At 45.8% G+C, this 19,683-nt stretch overlaps 2 protein-coding genes across 5 annotated transcripts; one reads left to right on the forward strand and one right to left on the reverse strand.

The window, feature by feature from the left end:
- Positions 1-268: 268 nt before the first annotated feature.
- On the reverse strand, positions 269-13,239 carry LOC121590398. 4 transcript variants are annotated; one of them, XM_041910054.1, is made up of 8 exons: positions 13,091-13,239; positions 12,891-13,020; positions 12,227-12,387; positions 10,404-10,523; positions 8,525-8,684; positions 7,156-7,241; positions 5,061-5,198; positions 269-1,269 (listed from the first exon to the last, which is right to left on the reverse strand). In XM_041910054.1, the coding sequence occupies exons 3-8, from the start codon at positions 12,336-12,338 to the stop codon at positions 419-421; spliced, it is 1,467 nt and encodes a 488-aa protein (XP_041765988.1). In that variant the 5' UTR covers positions 12,339-12,387; positions 12,891-13,020; positions 13,091-13,239; the 3' UTR covers positions 269-418. The 4 variants fall into 4 exon arrangements, with proteins under 4 accessions (XP_041765988.1, XP_041765985.1, XP_041765987.1 ...); XM_041910051.1 differs by having other exon boundaries at positions 12,227-12,391; positions 13,091-13,238; XM_041910053.1 differs by having other exon boundaries at positions 12,227-12,391; positions 12,891-13,023; positions 13,091-13,238.
- Positions 13,240-13,255: 16 nt separating this feature from the next.
- Positions 13,256-15,999, forward strand: LOC121590400. The gene is made up of 3 exons (XM_041910055.1): positions 13,256-13,563; positions 13,948-14,019; positions 15,725-15,999. Exons 1-3 carry the CDS (start codon positions 13,431-13,433, stop codon positions 15,889-15,891), a joined length of 372 nt encoding a protein of 123 aa, XP_041765989.1. The 5' UTR covers positions 13,256-13,430; the 3' UTR covers positions 15,892-15,999.
- The last annotated feature ends 3,684 nt before the right edge of the window (positions 16,000-19,683 follow it).

Consider the following 19,683-nt stretch of genomic DNA (forward strand, 5'->3'; position numbering starts at 1 on the left):
GTTAAGTCGTACGAGTTGACGACTGTACCATGAGACCGGCTAGGTATTGATACTAGGCATCCATAAATGATGAACTTTCACTCCCGTTCTCATCTCTCTATTCCATTCAATTCGTTAAGTTTCATACCAAGCGTTTTGCGACCAAGAATTTTGAGATCAAGAATTTAACGACCATGAATTTTGCGACCGACAATTATGCGACCAAGCGTCTAGCGACCAAGAATTTTGCGACCAAGGAATTAAATCAGTCAAAGATACAAAAATCCACTACGTGCAGGATCTTAATTTTTATTATAATACTGACTGATTCAAACATAAAAAGAAACGATAATCATGCATTAAACGTGATAGTAACGATCAGCTCACATGAATTTAAATTTAGGATTCGAAAAATATAAAACACGGGCACGATGTTTGGTTATACCAATGCCACCGGTCCCGTACGAGCTAGTTTAGGAACTGTGAAGAATTTCGTCGGTATCTTGTGCCTGGACAGCGGTGGCAGGTCTCCCCGGCTGATCCCGTATGTGACAAGCACTTGAATCACATCCTCACTTACCCTAGCTCCTTCCGCTTTACCCTCGACGGTATCCTCCCCTTCCGGCTGGCCCTCCACCTGTTCGACTTGTGAAGAGCGTGATGTAGCACTCCGCTCTCCGCTGGTTGATACACGCTCTGCCCCTTCCAGCCAGTCTCGGGGTGGTGAGGTTTCTGCGATCAGCGGACTGGCTGATCTCTTTGATGTTGATGTTGCTGCTGGTGTTTTCTCCTGCTGCTTTTTCAGGCGCTTGCCACTGAAGCTTCCTCCTGTTGGCGTCGCTTTGCCCAGCCCACCGATAGGCATAAAGTCGCGATCCCGAAACCGGGCAGTTCCGCTCAGAAATGCCACCTTCATGTTACGGCGTCCCTTCCGGGGTCGGACGGGAATGTCGATGGAGTTCAAACGAATCGTTGCCTTGCCGTACCGTATCGGTGGGATCGGTTGTACCGTGATTGGCTGTGCTGGGTCGGAAGCGAGTGGCGGCAGCGCGTCACGGATGTCGTACCGGCCCGGAGGGGGACGGAAGAATGGCTCCCGGCAGTATAGATCGTACGTGTAGCAGCACGGCGGAAGAGGGCGCTGCTTGCTGACCGTTTGTCCGGGGCGTGATGGGTGTTGTGGCTTTTCCGGATCGTAGTTGCCGGGACCGGGATGGTTCGGATCGCGGTAGCAAACCGTCGGCTCAGATAGGGCCAAACGCAGCGTGGGACGGTCGGTCATGCGATCACCTGTGTGAGCGAATGTTCGAAATTAGTCAACTCGGAACGTAGTTACGGAAATAGTAAATCCAGTTAAATGGTGCCCTCTAGTGGGTAATATCGTTAATAAGGATTTATTTAGCAGCAGCAGAGACCAGAGCTCGGGGATAGTTTGTTGGTTGAGTTTAAGACTTCCCATTAGCTCGGGGCTGCTCTTCGACATTGCAGCCGTCTACATTCCTGCTGGAGAACACTTACCTCGAGAAACTAGCGCATGTGTAGTGATTCAATGCACGGATGGAAAAAAAACACACACACTCAAAATGGTTTCTAAAAATGCAAAATTATTTCCGTCACACAAAAAGGGGAAATGATTTCGCCTCATAAATCAACATTTGTGTCGTAAGATTTGACATAAAGCACACACACACACACACACACACACACACACATACACTTTTTCCTTTTTTTCCCCCATATGGGAGGCAAGAAATAATCCCGCTCACGTCAACGACCTTACACACACACTACGCGGGCGGCGTTCACGTGCGGCATCCGGTGGCGTAGCGGTTACGTTGTTGTGGGGAATGCAAATTCAGGGTTTCGGTCGACTGGAAGTGATATTTGCGAGGGAAACCGATTTCCTCCCACCTTGCTCCGAGCTCTGGCAGCACGGTGAGTGAGTTGTTTGTTTATTTGCCTTTCTTTTCCGCGGTGCGGTGTGGGCAAAACAACTACCATGCTCTTTCACACATTTTGGTTGTTGTACAGCCTAATGTATCGTGTTTTTTTTTTCGGCGTTAAATTCACGAGCCTATTGAAATAATCTCCTCCTTCCCAACGATGACTGGGCTGGGGAGTGGCGAGGCGACATTAGGCTAAGCCATTTCCATAATTTCAAAAAGGTAACAAAACATGAATCACACCCGCACATGTTTTAAAAAATCAAACCCAGTTGTGCGTGCGAGTAGCATGCGAAGGCAGGCAAAGATAAAACACATCTCTGGCGGCGTCTTAATGGCTGCCAAAAGAAGCAAGGGCCAGGGGGTTTCCCCCATAATAAGCCACGTGGATGCATTCCGCCGGGCGAAAGCGCCGAAATGTGCTTTGGTAGAATTTCTGCACTTCAATTCCTTCACCCCCTGACGGCTGGTGAACCGAAGGTTCGGGTTCAGGATTTGGACGGTCCTCTAAGTGCTCGTGCTCGGAAACATATTTAGTATTCCGTGGCGGGAAGGCAAACGTGCATATAAGGTTTTCGGGCCGGGCAAGCTCACTTAGTGCTCTCACCGTAGCGAATGACTGGAATTGTAATGATTTCCAATTTATTTGCATGCCCAAGCAGTCTCACACATACGCCTTTGCTAGATGATTGGTCGTGGTTGTGAATTTTCACAAGTTTCGCAAGATTCCACCGGCTCGCTGGAAGCTGGACCACATAAATCATTGTGCTTTGGCGCTTAGGGTGCAATAACTTTACCCAGCAATGTTTTATGGCGAGCAAGTGATTGTAATGTTAGGAGTTAAGTAGTTTAAGTGTTTGCAAAGTGGTCCTGTAGTTTATTTAAACAATCGAACAGCTTGATAGGTTCTTTTTGGTAAACTAAATTATTTTATAAAATTATTCTATTTTTATGTGATATAAAACACTATTTATTAATCGATTAATTTATTTATCTAGCTATGTATCTCCTATTTTTATACGAAAAGAGCACATCTAATGGCCAAAAAATGTATTTGAAAAATGAAAAAGTATAGTGATAAACTAACGGAACAATCAAATCTACCAATTCAAACATAATATATTGCACTGAGCACTATCTAAAATAAGTTACAATTCGCCTTTTTTAACAATTACAATTCGCCTACTTGATAAACAAAACAGAACACATTTGAAAGTGGTTCCAATTGACCAAATATAGCTTACATAGAATAGAACGCCCAACAAACTGGCATTAGAGGATGCAGCGCAAAAGAGTATAAGGATAGAGAGGATAAAATAATAAAAAAAAACTCTACTGGGAGTTTTCTTTTCTCCCGTTGCTGTAGTCAACCACATCCCAGTCAGCCAGACGACGTGTCCGCCGGATTCGGTACACAATCGGTATGGTTTAATTTCAAAAGCCCTCATCCGCTTTTGCTATTCATCCCATCAACTTCGCTCGTACATCATCGCGCATCCGGAATATGTTTTATTTGCCCAGGGCCCGCACACTGCCTTCCCCCACACCAGCACCGGCCTTTGCCCTTCCCACGGCTATTTAATCCATTTCCCAACACATCCACGTTGATCCCTCCCCCCCCCCCTCTGTGTTGCCCAGAGCAAACCTGCAACCTGTTCCCTGTTTCCTTCTGGTGCGCACCGTCAAAGGATCTCAGAGAGGATCGTGCGTTGGGGCGAGGGGGGGGGAGAGGAGAGGAGGAGGTCAAGCCGCTTAGTGCTCGCCTTTCAATAGATTCAATGATGTGTGTACACCACGCACACACATACACACACACACACACATTTGATGTATGTGTGCATGTCTATATCTATGGGAAAGTCGCACGGTATGACGTACGGGTAGTTACACCTCCCGCCTCCATGGCATGGCACAGCGATGTGGATGGCGAGGATCGCTGCCAATATATAAGGCCGGGTCGGGCGTCTCCTTGCCCCACCATACGTTTACTTACACACTGAGAAATACTTTCATATTCATACTGGCTTTGGCTATAAATCAAGACTCCGGGACGTGTGTACTTTTTTCTCCCCACTGTATGTGTGCGCTTCTTATTCCCTTTCTTGTGCAGCCCCGTTGGCAGCTTTTCTTCTCTCCTTGCCACACCTACCCAATTTGAATCCGTCACAGGCGCCAGCCCACCCCCATCGCCCACCGTTGCCCGCTTTTGCCGGCCCTCTCCTGGTCATGGTTGGTTGGTTGGCCAGGACTCGGCTTTACGATTTTCCATTTACCAGCTTTCCTTCGAATGCCACACATTGCCCCGATATGGGTCGGGTACGGGGTGTAGCAACACTGAACCGAGAGTCAAACAGCACAGCAACGTCCCAGTTTTTTTTTTTTTTGGTTCATCCTTCGTGCAAGACTTCTTCCATTCCATTTTGAGCACATTGGCGGAACGAACCTGCAACCGTTCCCTACACGGATCCAACCCGGCAATCCCGGGACGGAAACGGCTTTAGAAGACCGTGAAGCAACAGCGCCATTGCGAGCGACATTGATGTCGATAGCGGGTTGTGTGTGTGTGTGTGTGTGTGGCGCATAAAGCATTTGCCAGTTTTGCTGCTTGCAACGGTCGGCCACCGGCTTGGAGAGGCGGTTTATGTTTATTTAAAGTACTGTTTGTATTTTATCGGCTGTATTAGCAGAAGCTGCAGGAAGGAAGTGTTGGTCGCGTTTTCTAACTCCGGGAAGCTCATAAAATAGGACCACACTCGCAGGAAAGAAATGTAAATATGAATGGCAAAGTTTTATGGACTGCCCGCAAGGGTGTACGAGATCATGTGTACAGCCGAGGGGCGACCAAAGAAGGTTACTGACCTGGCCGCCTGCACCAACTAAACTACCCCCCTCCCCGAAATGCCAAATGCAGAAGCCACCCTTTACAAGCAGCACGACACACAAAAACAACCGCGCTTTACCGCACCTTCCAAACAAAGGGTACCCTTTTCCACCTACTGTTAAGTCCCCGTGCCCGCTCCTCCCGCATCAGAGAAGCGACCAAAGCGCCGTAAAACATAAGCCATGCAGAGCGTTTGATACACACGAGCTTTGCTCACCTGATGGCACGGAACAGGCGTACATAAATAGTACACTTACCGGGTCGTATTTTACCGACAAAGTATTCGCGCGGATGCAATAACTTATTCATCTCGGCCGGTAGGTTGATCGTGTTGATGTCCACCGCGTGGCGCTGGCTGCTGTTCGGGCCGGTGGTGCCACCGCATCCGAATCCACCTGGAAAGTGTAAGCAACGTGAAAAGTGTAAGCAACAAATATACGCTCCGGTTCCCATCTCCTCCTCCTCCTCGGTGGCACGTAATAAATAACCCTATTAGGCAGTTATGATGCTTGTGCTCACCCCCCAATTCCCATATCCAGTGTTCTCACTTTTGGCGGAAAATTACAGTTGCATAATCCGATTGCACTGGACTGGGGCGAAGGATTATAGCGCATTATAATGGCGGGTGCGAACAGGCAAAAAATCAATCCAATTGGCAATTGATGTGAGAGGTTCCTCTCGCAACGCCGAGTAACACCCAATTAACTATTTATTGCTGGCGCGTCGGCATAAATGGCGAGATAGCAGCGCAGACAGGGGTAGCTCGCTCTATTGTGGTGCTTACTTATTTTACAGGTCCTTCTGGGCATGGTGGCATAGCGCGTATAGTAAGTTAATGCATGGTAACTGCATACAAAGCCATACAAAAGTTCAATCAAAGCTGCTTTGTTGTTTATATCGTTTAACATTTTGATTGTTCTTGGAACGTTTTGTTGCTGCTAACAGTTTAGTGTGCTGTAAATCGCGTTTGTTCATTATATCTCTGAAAACTGTTTGTTACTGTCTACTATTTTTGTTTTATTGGATTAAATTTTATTGAGGGAGATTTTATTTTTTCATATTGTTATTATTCAATCACTTAAGTTGATTTGACTTTACACTTCTTTTTAAGGTTTACTTACTAGGGAAAGGTAGGTAAGGACGGACACTGCGGGTAATATGGACTCTTATCATAAACACATGAAAATAGTTACTATCGAATAATTCAACAATCCAATGTCAAAACTAAAAGTATGACAACACATTTGAACACATCTTTGGCATGATATCTGCAAAATTGGTTAAATTTATGGGCAAAACAAATTTTCAATCCTGCGCACCCTTGTGGATCTAATTTTACTTTTATAGATTTTACGCTCTACTGCATGCATTTTTTATATTTTCGACAGTTTTGCTAAGTGAATGAGCTGTGTTTATTAATAAGAAAAAAAAAACTGGTGAAAGGCCGACAATTAACGCAATGAAATCGGTAATCGGAAGACATAAACCATCCAGCAACTAGAGGAAGCATTTAAATATGCGAGGAACTGAACACTGATCATGACAGTAGCCATGCATTATGGTATTACTCGCGCGACACTAATGAGGCATCTCAAGAAACCCCGGATCCTGCCTGGACTTGGACCACTTGCTTGTGTGTTTAATCAACAACATCAATTTGACATCATTACAGTAATAGATGGCAGATGTTATGGGATTTGAAAAATCATAAAGTTGAATTTAGACGGATTTAGATGTTAAAAGCGGTGCTTACAATTCCCAAATTCAAATTCCCCCCCTACATTTGCAACTTAAATTTTTACAGGTGTTCATACATTTTCCCCATATAAGGTCTTCAAATCCCATCTCAAAACTGCACGAAATAAAAGTTATTAATTAACGAAAAATGTCCATCACATTTTCTAGAAAAATACGAGTGTAACGCAAAGTATGCACATTTTCGCTGTATTAATATTTCCCAAGAATATTTAGCTTTTCCTTCATGCGTCCGTCTTTACCTACCTGAACGAGTTATTAAGTTAGTTAAGCCGGCGAATGAATTATTCAATTTTGAAGCAAAGATTTAAACCATTTTCTTAAACCATCAATCTAACTCGTGATTTAAACGATTGAGTGAACGTAAGAAGAATTATAGACCATTTTACAAACCCTTTGCATCCATCCATCTAACCCTTAGGACTGTCCTCGGATTGAGGAATTGCCCCGGAAATCTATCGAGGCCGGGTAGTAAATTTAGGCCTTTGCCAAACGGGAAAATCGCCATTAATAGAAGCATCATCACAGTGGTTTGGGCAACTACGGCACGGTGAAAGAGGCGAACTGGAGACGCGCAGGTGAAAACCGCCAACCTACCTTTAGTGGGGCCGTCCCGTACTGCTTTGCTGCCGCCACCTGTTGATTGGTTAGCTAAATCTGCGAGACTTCCACCTAATCGATATCTGCCGCAAAATACCCACCACCACCACCATCATCATCATCATCGTCATCACGATTGCGTGATCAGCAGCCGGGGTGGAGCGTATCCCGATAAGCAGGAAACGGAGCAGGTTGAAAAAGGGGAGAGAAGAAAAAAAAACGAAAAGAGATATCGGTAGAGTGTGAGTGGGTGGCAAAATAGCATCGATATAAAATTTTAGAAACGACGAACGAGGCCCACCCACTCAGCGCACGACGGGCGCTCTGGGCCACTTAAGCAGGGGATGGTAAAAGCAGTTCGGGGTTAGTCCTGTCTTTTTTTTTGAGCCTGTGTGTGTTCAGCTCCATCGTGTGAGCAGGAGGATCTAGGGAAGGATCCGAAAAGTGGTAAAGTAAAACCTGTGATGATGTGTGTAGCTGTGTGCATGCCTGTGTGTGTGTGTGTGTGTGTGTGTGTGTGTGTGTGTGTGTGTGTGTGTGTGTCTGTGCCTTGGTGAAAAAGCTAGTCAAGAGAGGCGGCCGCCTCCAAACCGGGACCGGAAGGTTCGCAATCGAAACGCAATCGGATCCGATCGGATCAAGGTGATAAACATTAGCAAAGCAGCATGCCCGCCGTGTGCGGCTTTTATGCGGCTGGGAGGGTGAACTGGGATAAGGGCAGAAGAGGACCGGGGCTCGTGCACAAAAGTGGCCGCCTAGCCGACTAAACGAGATGGAAAATTGGTCGTTTCGGGTGTGAGCGCCAGGTGCGTGCCGGGAAAGATGATGGATATCGATTCGAGGGAAACGTGTGCCGTTTTGGGGGTTGGAGCCGTCTTGCCGGGTGCGATGGTGGCTGATGGAAAACTGGCACTGTGCGGTGGTGGAAGATAAATTTCATCTTTCTCAGCACTTCCGCACGCGTTCCGAGTGTCGTCAATTCGCTTGTTTAAAGCGATCCACCCCATTCGGGTCGTTTTTTGTCGTGAAGTAGAAACGTTTCGTTAGGTGCACAACATTCAAAATCTAGCCTTGGGTGGAGATGGGGACCGCATAATCGTGGAGTAGGTTCACTTTTCATTCATCCTCATCTCCCGGAAGGTTCTCTCCCCGCCACCCACCACTTTGGTTGTGATAAAAATATCTAAACGGCAATAAAAAAGGGGGGGAAATTTAGATAAATTTGATTGAGTGCCGCACGTGAGAAGCTTGAGAAGAAGAGGGTTGCCTTTTTCCAGTTGACTTTACCCCCTTTTGGGTGGCTTTTGAGCTTCGGTTTTATTGTAGCTGCGATAAATTAGAACAAAAGCGACAAAGTGCGACTTACCTGCCCGGCGGTAGGCACCACTCCTTGCGCCCATCACGCAACGGTCTAGGACAGTCGGGCCATGCAAACCGGTGCGTACTACATTGACGGCGCGCGTGCACAGCTGAGCAGCTGGGCGGTCGGGGTTGACTAATTGGAGATGACTTCTTTTTGAGTCGGTCTGAAAGAGGAACGAGAGAATCGAGAATGGGCGTAAATTTTACGTGAAATAGCGAAAGAAAACCTTTCCTTTCTGTTTAACTGATCTTGCAGTCCGTTACCAATTAGCGGCTCGCTGGAGGTGTAAGATAAAATGAGGCCTTTAATTTAAATAAAAGATTTTGGCATGCAATGCTCGTGGGGCTATGAGGGCCTTAGCAAATTGCTGTAATTTATAAAGTACTGGGCGCCTCCATGTGTACAATAAATGATTTTCTTTTCTTATGGCATTTATCATTTATTGCTATCGTACAACTCGTCCAACGCTTGAAATTCAAATAAAACACATCCAACTTCATCTATTTCTGCTAACAGTCACACAGAGCCACATTGCTACCAGCCAATAAAAGCGTACGAGCAACTTTCAGCTTCACCTCATAGCTCATTACACTGTTAGCAGAAACTTTGTAGCTCTCTACCATCGCACCAGGTACAACTGGGTGGCACAACGAGCGCAAATGTTCTACCGTACAATCGTCACTGGGTATGTAGCGTGTGCTGTGTGCTGGCAGTTGTTCCGCCAATTAGATATTTTATGATGGGTTGTTCGTTCATCGATGGAACTAATTTGAAATTGTTTGTGGTTTATGTTGACTGTCGTTCAAGCGCTGTGTGCTCTATTTGCCGCGCTGCCATCACGACGGCAAAGTGGATCGTAAAATCGAAGGCCATCGAAACTGTCACTAAAATCCCACATAACAACCATGGTTGATCTATTGATCACATCCCGGTTTCTTCGCGTGGAACTGTCTCTACCCGGGTCAAAAGGACGTTTGGGAAGGGCATCGCAAATCGAACGCCAGCCCAACGAACAACAAAAGCAAACTTTAGGTCATGAGGCCATAAAAGATGTTGTTCTGTACAAAATAACTGGTGGCTTAGTTGTTCGGGTCCTCATCTCGATATTTTTTGTGTTCGATAAAAACCAACTGAAATAAGTCCTTGCGTTTGAAAATAAATCCTTCAAGTTTAACTCTATCGATATGTGATGCTTTTTGAATCGTCTGAGGAAAAACATCTATTTTACATCCTTTTATTAACCGCGTAAGCTGCCAATCGCATCAACATTGCGCATATGCACATTTCCACTAGAAGGCAAACAGCATCAAAAAGGCCATCATCAGCGAAAACAGGCCCATCGCCTCGGACAGTGCAAAGCCCAGGATGGCGTAGGAGAAAATCTGCTGCTTCAGGGTGGGATTCCGTGCGTATCCTATGATAAGCGCACCGAACACCGTTCCAATGCCCAGGCCGGATCCTCCAACGCCGATCGTTGCCAGGCTGGCTCCAACGAATTTGGCCGCCGTGTCTACATCGCGCCGCCGGCAGGACGTCGAGAGGTGTCGCTTGAGCGCGGTTGGGACAGTGGTTGGACTGCAAGGCGTACGAATGATGATACGAGACAACCAAAAGCCGTTTCGCTTGTCTGCGACAGGGCCAAAAGCATCTGCAACATTACAGCGGAAGTGGTTTAATGTTAGTAGTAAAAGATAGATATTATTATACTTATTCAAAACATTTGCAGAGCTCTGAAATTGTTCCACATGTCATACAAGAAGAGTAAGTTTGAAGAGTAATCCATTCCATTCTTGCAAAATTACTTAAAACTACACGACTTACTTAAAACGGTTTAAAATACAGCTTAAAAGCAATGTTCTAATAAACTTTCCAAAACGCTTACCTTTCGTCAGTTCATTAACATGATATTTCGCCATGCGCTGGAACAGTGAGGCCTGCTCGAGCTTTCTGGCACATTGTTGCTTTGTATTCCTTTCACCAGAAGTCGATCGAACGTTCAGTTCTTGTTAGCACGCAAAAAAAAAAAAAAAAGACAGAGAAATAATGTTATTAGATGGTTTGTAATTCCCGGAAGCTAAATGGGAAACCCGATTGCTCGATGTTGCTCATTTACTAGTCCCACCTGTCCCACCAACACCCAACAGCCCATCGTGGAAATGGTCCGCACCCCACACCAACCAGAATGGATCAACTTTCAAAAGCAGAAGTAATGTGATTTGCCTTTGAAAAGAAAATTTAGGAAAATTCAAACATCACAAGAACCACGAAACCATAGCAGTAGTAAAAGTACGGTGGCATATTGCACGGGAAAGGTATTTCTGATGAGCATGGCAACAACAACCCCTGTACAGCATCGAAAGCTATCCTCCGCCTCTCGTCGGGGAAGTGCAAAACATTGGGAAAGGAACGGTTGCCAGCAATAAGAGAAAAGAAACGAAAGATGTACAATAAAAGTTTTGCTATTTTCTATCACTGCTGTTGCTGCGTTGCTTGGTGTGCGAGGGCGTCCCCATGGAAGGGCCATAGAAAATGGACACCTTGCAATTGCGACCTAGCGAAAAATTGAAAACCAGTAATGACACTAACACAAGCAGGCCAGCTTCCTGGTTTACATTCCTGCTCAACGCTTGGACAGTTCATCTCTTGCGAAGGATAGAAATCTCCTTCGAAATCTGGCCGCAAACCTATCTTTAGGCTCTTGCCACAATAAGCCACACACGTCGCAGGGCATAACATAAACACACACGTGCGCTATCCTTCTTTTCAATTCACTACAGTATCGTCGAGATGGGTGTGTTGCAGTAGATACAACTTCCTAACCGGAATCAGCCCCGCAAAGCGCAACGAAGCGAAGGTCCCCTAAATGAGAAAAACAAACTTTCTCTTCATGGCCATCCACCAGCCAACGGGCTTCGGAAAAAAAAACAGTTAAGCCCTTCCCCCCGCACATCTTATCCCAACTCGCAAAAGGAGAAAAATCATCATCCAGAAAATCACGCATCGTTGTTTGGGATGGGTGCAGTTTGCAGGGCCGGCCGGACGAACGTTTGTGTTTCGAACCGGGTACCCGAATCGTTTCTGACTCATCGAAAAAAAAAAACACCCCCACCAAACCGTGCTGGTTGGTGTTGGCCGACGAATTTGTTGTTGAAATGGTTTTCGACTACACTTCGACCAGTTCCCAGTTCCTAACGAACGTACGGAGTGTGATGCTCTGTGTTTGGGTTCGCCTTCACCTTTCGGCAATAGCAACCGTTCCTTTCCCAAAAATTTCCCACTTCCGATCAGATTGCTTTTGGGGGCCCATCGTTTCCCGCAGTCGCGTGAACTACATAGCGCCTATCTTGGCGGTGGTCTTGCGCCGGGAGAAGGCTTCCCAAAAGTCCGTAATGGCAAAAGTTTGGGCTGCGAGCTTGGAGTTGCTGCTTTGCTACAAGAGAGAGAGAGAGAGAGAGAGAGAAACAGGGAGTGTGGGTAAGGGATGGCATACTAGTTTTAGTAGCGACCGAACAGGTGTGAAAGGAAAATCGAACAAGCAACGTCTCGCGTGCACGCCGAACGCAACGCTTCTATCCTACGCTGCTGGTGCTAGATTGGTTGGTGCCGAGTGGCCGAGCAGATGGGACATAGTGGTACCCTCTGTTCCGGGTTGGAAAAATGCTGGTGGCGGTAGAACCACAGTGGTGGCATAATTTTCTCACTAACTTTTGCACAGAAACAGTGGCAGATTGTACCGGGCCGGGGTAAATATTTGCTTCGAAATCGTTTCACTATCAATAAAATGGACGGACCTGGTGGGCGCCATCGTTTTCCGCATCGCACCGGGGCAGCGAAGATGTTTCCGGCTGTTACTTCGGCTGGGCTGACTGCCTGATTGGATCCGATAGTCGGTGGGTTGGGGTCGAGAAGATGAGTGAGAAATAAAACAGAAGGAAGTTAATATAAGATAGATTACGGCTACGGCTATGAAGCACCAGATAGAGCGGCGCCCGACGAAACGAACTGGGAACGGAGCGAGCGTTCCCTATTTGGACAAGCTATCGTGAAAGGTAGGCGAATTTGGTTTCCCGTAGCAACCGTCGGGAGAGGGACGGCCAGTGATTGGACCGACACAGCTGGCCTAGGTATCTTAATCTTTTGCCAAACTTTTGTTTTTATGTCGGTAGAAAAGCAAGAGCAGGCGTCTCTTCCAGTGCTGTTCGATTATAATGGGCGGCGAAAGGGGGGGCAAAAAGAACTGCGATAACACTGGAGAGTGTTGTGATTTTTTTATGAATTTCCAAAGCCGTATTGTTTTATTCTCGCATTTTTTTGTCGCCCCTTTTCCACTTGATAGCGTATAAACTTCTTGAAATAAAGCGTAACGTACCTGGGTGGCCGAGTGTGCTGGCAGAGGGTAATAGATTGTCAATTTGGAAGTTTGCTTGCGCTACCTACACCGCCGCCGCTGCTGATCAGATGACCTTTCGCTTCTGAGCCACTCGGCACTGATTCGACCGCTGCTGTGTGCACGACAAATGTACGGATCGTAAATGGGATATAATATTTTTTTTTGAATTTTCCTCTCACCTTCACCGCCGTGGGTGGTACTTCAATTGAGACGGGCGACGGGACTGTCTACGTACGAAAATGGGATCGAATGAATTGAAACGAAGCAAAAATCGTTCTCAACAGCTGCTTGGGACAAGATTGCTGGCGGTAGATGAGCGGCGATGGTTGCTACGATTACTGTCTGTGTCATCGATGCATCGATGCGCGCCGTTTGACAACACCAGGAGGTGTGCAGGCGGAGAAGATGGCTGCACAGCCCAGTAGACAGCAACCTAGCATCTAGCGTGTGTGTGTGTGTGAAATGTATAGTAGAAGTGGGTAAATAATAAAACCAACCTGGGGCAGAGGTGCGGCACAGATGGTGAATCGTTCGGGAAGTGGTTCGGGCCCGTTATCGTACACGCTTTACACTTTCCGGTCGGTATGCATTTTATTATTTGGCTTGCAGTGGCCAAAGGTAACGAAATTGAAAAGTTTATGCAGCAAAATCGGTGAGTGATGTATCGTTGTGGAGTGGAGTGGACGGTTCGTGTGAAGGTAAACGGTTCATTTGCGTATGTCGGTTAAGAGCTGGCATGATTTCGATCGGCTCTTAACGACTTTCAAATCGATCCCAATTCCATCATCCATTGGTAGATAAATAAACACTAAAGCTTTTTAACAACCTGCTTATAATTACCTGCAACTAAACTAATACGTAGTGAGTTACCTAAACATGATTGAATCAAACAGTAATCATAATTAGTAAATTCATACCGAGTTGATACAAATCCTGACCTATCAATCCCGATTGAGCCCTTTTAGCTACCTTATTTGCTACGCTCCTAAGGAACGCAACTTCATGCTAGGTTTAATTACAATTTTCCAACTCACAGCACGCCACAAATCGATCCACTTTCCATTGCCATCGGCGGCTGAAGACAGAACAGTGACGCAGATAATGGCAGGTATGAAAAACAAGAAAACAAAACAAAACCCCCTCTCGCAACTCTCCCCAAAAGTATTGAAAAAGTAATAAGTTTATCGATAGCTTTCAAAACATGGCAGCAAACCGAAATGGATGGGATGGGCAAAGAAAGTATGCCGCAACTTTCCGCAACCACTCACTCCGCTGCTCTGTCTGCGTAGTTGAAAAATCAACGTCCTCGAGTGGGCACGGGTAGGGAATGCGTGCCATTTCGCAGATAACTTCTTAATTTCATCCAAAATTTTCTCCCGACCCCCGCTCTGTTCCGTTTCGACCAGTGGAGCCTGCCTCTTAAGTGCTGTTATTAGCTGCATCATTCACACAGTGAAAGTTACACCACTCAAACGCTCCACGACAACCGTCGTAGGTGGCGTAGTGTCCAAAGCTTCCTTGCTCACGAAACCCTCCCTGTTGGTTGCGCGTTGCAAGGGGGCGCAATCGGGCAGGGGTGCATTTGCGGTGAACCAATCAAACAGACAAACTCCCCTCTCCCTCTTTCCGGTTCGTAACCATGGTGACCGAAAATCGGTGGCGTGGCGTGGTGGCTGCCTAGATTTCGCCTAAACCAATAATCCAAATTGACTGACCGACCGATCGGCCGGTCCCCGCCCTGGTTGGCGGACACCAAACTGTGGACATCCCGGTCTCCACCACCCACCCAACGGCCACGTAGGTTTGGGCGGTTAGCCGGCATCGTCCGAAATGTCACCCCCGCTGACAGTGTGTGTCGGCTCCCCGCCTTGCTGGCGGCACGTGGAACAAAAACTCATCCCGTTCGGACATGGCCACCGAAAGGTCATCGGCCATTGGCCTCGCGGAGTAAAAGTTTTAGCTCCCGCGTGCGCTGAACGCGTCTGTGTGAGTGCGTCATATCCTTTCGCCCCCCGCCCACCCCTTTTTTTAAGGTTCGCTGCATTTCAGGCAATTTGGAAACCATCGAATTTCGCTAATGGTGTGGTTTCGATGGAAATTTTATTTTCACTCCACACTGCACCATCGATCAGCTCCAGGAAATGGCGGCTGGAGGGGTAGGAGGGTTAAACCCGTTAACCCCCGTCCGATCCAGCTGTCGGCGGGATCGTGTATCGTTAGTTCGAATTACGTTCCGCCCGGCACTTGCCCACCCCTCACTGCCACCACATCAAGCGGAGGATGATGTTCCGCACTTTTGTTGCACAAAAGGGCCGCAAACCGAGCGCACATTATGCGGGGCCACAATTTTATTTCGATCCGCATTCGAAATAATCATCAGTTTAACATTATTATTATTGTTATCATTATTTTACGATGGCACTTCATTACGGCCATTATCGGTCAGCGATAGTGTGCGTCTGGGTGTGTGCTCCGTCCCCATATCACCCCCTTTTATTTATTAATTTTTGAGGGGGCACACTGTTTGAAGTGTGTTGTGAAAATAATGTGAAGTTTTGCTAAGATCCGTGGAAATTGGGGATTTTTTTGGAGGAAAATTTTTCCAATTTTTGATTGCAACTTTCATGCAGTTGCTACACACTTTGTAATTTTAATAAAACCAACATTACACACAGACGCGTACAAACAAACCAAAACCAGGAGATTAAAATAAAAGCAATGAAAAACAGCTATCAGCGGAGATGTTAACACCAGATGGCAAGTTGGTGAAACTGGTTAAAGATGGTTTCGTTCTCCTCCCATTCCTCTCCCAGTGGATCCAGTCGATTCAGCCAGATTCGGTGAGGTGAGAAGCTGCAAGCAGGGAAGTTGGGGAAAAACATTCACCACAAAAGCATCGATTGGACGCGGCCCAACCCAATCCAGCCAACAAAGGAGGCCGGTAAACCGAGTAAAACGATGGAAAGCAAAGTGTGCGTGAAAAGAGAGAGAGAGAAAGCTCACAGCGCATGTGAACGAACGAGAAGGATAATGGCAGAAAGCGCATGCAGGGCCGCAACAGGGAATAAATCACCGAATAAACCAGAACAACCCGAAATTCACCCTTCATTTGTTTTAATTTAATCGTTATTGCGTTATCGAAGCAATTTTCACTGTTCAATGAGCTATTGCAGCTCCAGGGGAGAGGGCTGTAATTTTTATCCAACCGAGCGAGGGTTTTTTCTTCTCTCCTTCCCATTCTTCACATTGTTCGGCCTGTTTTGTTCTGGCAGCTACTTTCTCGCAGTGCTCGTTGTTTGGTGCTGGTGCTGTTGTCGATTCGCGAACCATCATTTATCGTGCACACCGTTTCGTTGCTCATCGATCGTGTTGGATCCCGGGATGGGGCAACCGGGGCAACGAGTTTTGCGTACCCAGTTGACAAGAACATTGGCCATTCGCGGTCGAGATTTGTAGCCTCTGTCCGGTTTTTTGGGGATTACGAGCTGGGGACATTTTATTGTTCTTGGCTGGCATACGATGGGTTATCACGTTATCATTGTTATCACGATGCCATTATTTGGTTGGAAGTATCACCTTTTTTTCGCTTCCAAATGCTGCATGATGCACCTTTATTGGTGCAGTTAATTTGCGAATGGGAGTTAAACTGTTCTGAATGTCATTTCAAAAATAAAAATTGAAGGAATAAAGATAAGAAAGGGAATGATTGAAAATTAATTTTAATAGCATTACACTAATCTAAAAGCAAATAAAAAAATCCGAGCCAAGAATATGAAAGATAACCAATGCGGTAATTCGATAAACCGCTAGCAAATATGCTCCACGCAACGCCAACCGCCAAGTCGCTTTTCCATTCGCTATCGAACGGAGAAATGAGCTGTAATAATTCTTCCCCTTTACGCCTTTGCACCCGTTGACACTGACTGTCAATTGTGCCGGAGTGAAATATAACCTTCCCTCCGTGTGGTACGGTAAAAAGCCACCCCCTCCCTCTCCCATCATACCAAGGGGAAGCTTCACCGGAAGGAAGGAATCCATTTAGGTCAAAGACCGAACCCCCAATGCCGCGCACAAGAAGCCCGTCGGGCATTCAATAGCGATAACCGTGAACTACGCAAAGGCAGCATTAAATTCTTGGAATTGGAAGCAAAGGCAGCAACGCTGCTTGAGGACAGTGGAACGGAGCTACGTATAAACGCTTTTCTGTTTAAAAAAAGGCGTCACTTCGACTTCAAAACGGTCACCAAGCAGGGCGATGCGAAAGGATACTGATGGCAGTTTTTAAACCGTCGATGAAATTATCTAATCATTTATTCCGTTTATCATGAAACCACGATATCTTACGTTACTCGCGCGGCTTGCAACAGTTCGGTGTACACTCGGTAGGTCTTTCAGTTGGCGAAGACTTTCCACACGGGTACAGTGCGGTGGCAGAAAATCCTCTCTTTTCAAAAGGAACCCTTTTCGTTGCTTTTATTAGTTCCGTTGCAGGGAATTTCGCCTTCATAAACGCTTCCACCGTCCGGATGGATTTCTCTTTGCAGTGTCGCTTGGTTCCGGGGCTTGTCGAATGGGGGAAAGATTGGAAAGGAAGCCACAAAACAGCATCAAAAAAATCTCTCACCAGATCGGGCGTATCCGGGTGCCGGAGATTGCCAAACCATTGAAATAAAGATGGATTGCTCTCACGCAAACGCCGCCACACAGTTGACGACGGGACGGGTCGGATTAGTTTTGCTTAAATTGTCATTTTTCTACCCCGCTTTCTGTGCTAGCGCTGAGGGTCTATCCCGGAAGTCCATCAAAGCGGGACTAGCAGTGGAGCCCTTTTGGTGGAGCTACAAATGGCCAGCAAGTGTCGTAAATATAAAGACGACCGGCACTAGTAGGGATTGTACCAAATTCTTCCATCGAGTGTTGGCTTATCAATTGTGATGCTGTTCGCGAGCAGGCAAAAAGGAAAAGCTCTTCGTGCAGGGGAATAAGTGGTATGATTTAATTAAAATTTAATGATAAAAACTCGAACTCAGTTTAATGACAGAAGGGAAATGTGCTTTGTAAGCGAAAAGGGGATGAAAGTAAAACATTGTGCTTGATTTATTTTATTTATTTTAATAATTTTAATGGTTTATCAGTAAAAATGGCAATGTAATGAAGAACGTACAAAAATAACATTCGATAGCCGAATCGATTAGATTCCCGTTTTAAACCAGTTAGAAACTGTTGCTGCAGGAATATCTATTCCTGATAACAAATAAATTAGTATTTATTACCATAGTTTGATTGTGTAAACCATAATTGATGGTACAAAGGGTTATTTTTGGAAATATTAAGCGCATTTCCACAGTAAAATCGAGCATTGTACTAACATCTTTTCCTTTTTGGTACTTCAAATTCATTAAAACATCACCTTATTGTTGGTAATTGTTGGTAACATTAAACATTGTATCATCACTGCAATTTGTAGTAGCACTCTAGTGGTACACTTACTCAAGATAAAATCTTTGCAGCCCTTTATGAGTAGTCGTTGATACTTCAAATAACGCGTTATGATTCTATCACTTGCAGCATGTCGAATGAAATAATATTAAAAGTTCCAATATGGACATTTCCAAAGGCAAAAATGTTCAATCCTGTTGCAAAGGTTCGCAATCAATAAATTCTTGCTGCCCAAAAGGTCAAAGGTTGCCATATTAGAGAAACCATAGGAATGTATAATTGAGCAGGATTCGATGAAAGCACGTGGCATCGTTATTGCCATGCTTGAGCTGTATGCCAATAAGAGCAATGACATAGTGAGTAATTTTAATATCAAAACAGACAGTGACCTGAAAGACTAGTTGACATTTTGCGATCGTTAAAAATTGGTATTTTATCATTCTCGCTTTTTCTGCAACATAAAATACTGTTTTATTACTTTTCTTCTTTCAATACCTTAAACATCCCTTGTTAAAATACAGTCACAAACTCCCCACGAACGGCAAAGGAAGCTACATACTCACTTTAAACAACTATCTTTCGCAGGGACTATCCGCAACCATGGATTGACAAAACTGACCCGTACAACTCAACGGAGAAAGTTTCGAACTAACTGAATGAATTGTTATAGTACGGGCGTACCCCCAAAAGGGAAGCGATTTCACACACGAAATCGGTCCGTACGGGATCACGGTCTGCCATACGCAAGGGGCAAAACGTGTGAGGAGCAAATTGCTGGGACCGAGCAGATAACAACCGTACCGTGTGATTGCTGTCGCTTTTGTGTGAAAATGGATTTTCCATATTCGGAATCCCGATTTTCTCGATTTGGTCGATGGCTTTTGTTCAGGCACCCCTCGCACTTACCCAGCGTTGGTGTGCACATACACTGGGAATGGTAGGAGGGTTGGTGCCTGAAGTGTGTGCTCTCTACTTGCTGCCCACTTGGAGGTTTCTATTGATCAGCAGCTAGAATGGTCGTTGCAGAGCAGTTGGTCTTTTTTTGACAATTGTTTTTCCAACGTGTGTCAAGATTTGAGAGACCCGAAGGGGAAGCAAAAGCCCTTGCCAGTGCCATCGAGGCAGGGTGAATGGGTTGGGCCGATTGCTGGACAATTCAAATCCTTTTTTCCCTAAGCGGTCACAGATACATACACACACACACACACTCAATGCTACATGTTAAATTGTTATTCTGGTGGTTCAATCAGCTCGGCCATCTCGGGGGAGGAATCGTTTCGGTGACCTTTTCGACACCCGCAACAACAGCAAAAGAAGAAAAAAAAGAGACTAC

The sequence above is a fragment of the Anopheles merus genome, chromosome 2R (genome assembly GCF_017562075.2).
Source record: "Anopheles merus strain MAF chromosome 2R, AmerM5.1, whole genome shotgun sequence".
NCBI lineage: Eukaryota > Metazoa > Arthropoda > Insecta > Diptera > Culicidae > Anopheles > Anopheles merus.

Bases quoted from the DNA above. Each gene is read 5' to 3' on its own strand.
- LOC121590400 (XM_041910055.1), top strand. From the start codon at position 13,431: ATGGTGAATCGTTCGGGAAGTGGTTCGGGCCCGTTATCGTACACGCTT. The intron at 13,564-13,947 runs GTGAGTGATGTA...TCCAACTCACAG, and splicing joins AAGTTTATGCAGCAAAATCG to CACGCCACAAATCGATCCAC. The intron at 14,020-15,724 runs GTATGAAAAACA...TTCCTCTCCCAG, and splicing joins AGTGACGCAGATAATGGCAG to TGGATCCAGTCGATTCAGCC.
- LOC121590398 (XM_041910054.1), bottom strand. From the start codon at position 12,338: ATGCGGAAAACGATGGCGCCCACCAGGTCCGTCCATTTTATTGATAGT. The intron at 5,199-7,155 runs GTAGGTTGGCGG...TACACTTTCCAG, and splicing joins ACGGGACGGCCCCACTAAAG to GTGGATTCGGATGCGGTGGC. The intron at 1,270-5,060 runs GTAAGTGTACTA...TCGCTCACACAG, and splicing joins TGTCGGTAAAATACGACCCG to GTGATCGCATGACCGACCGT.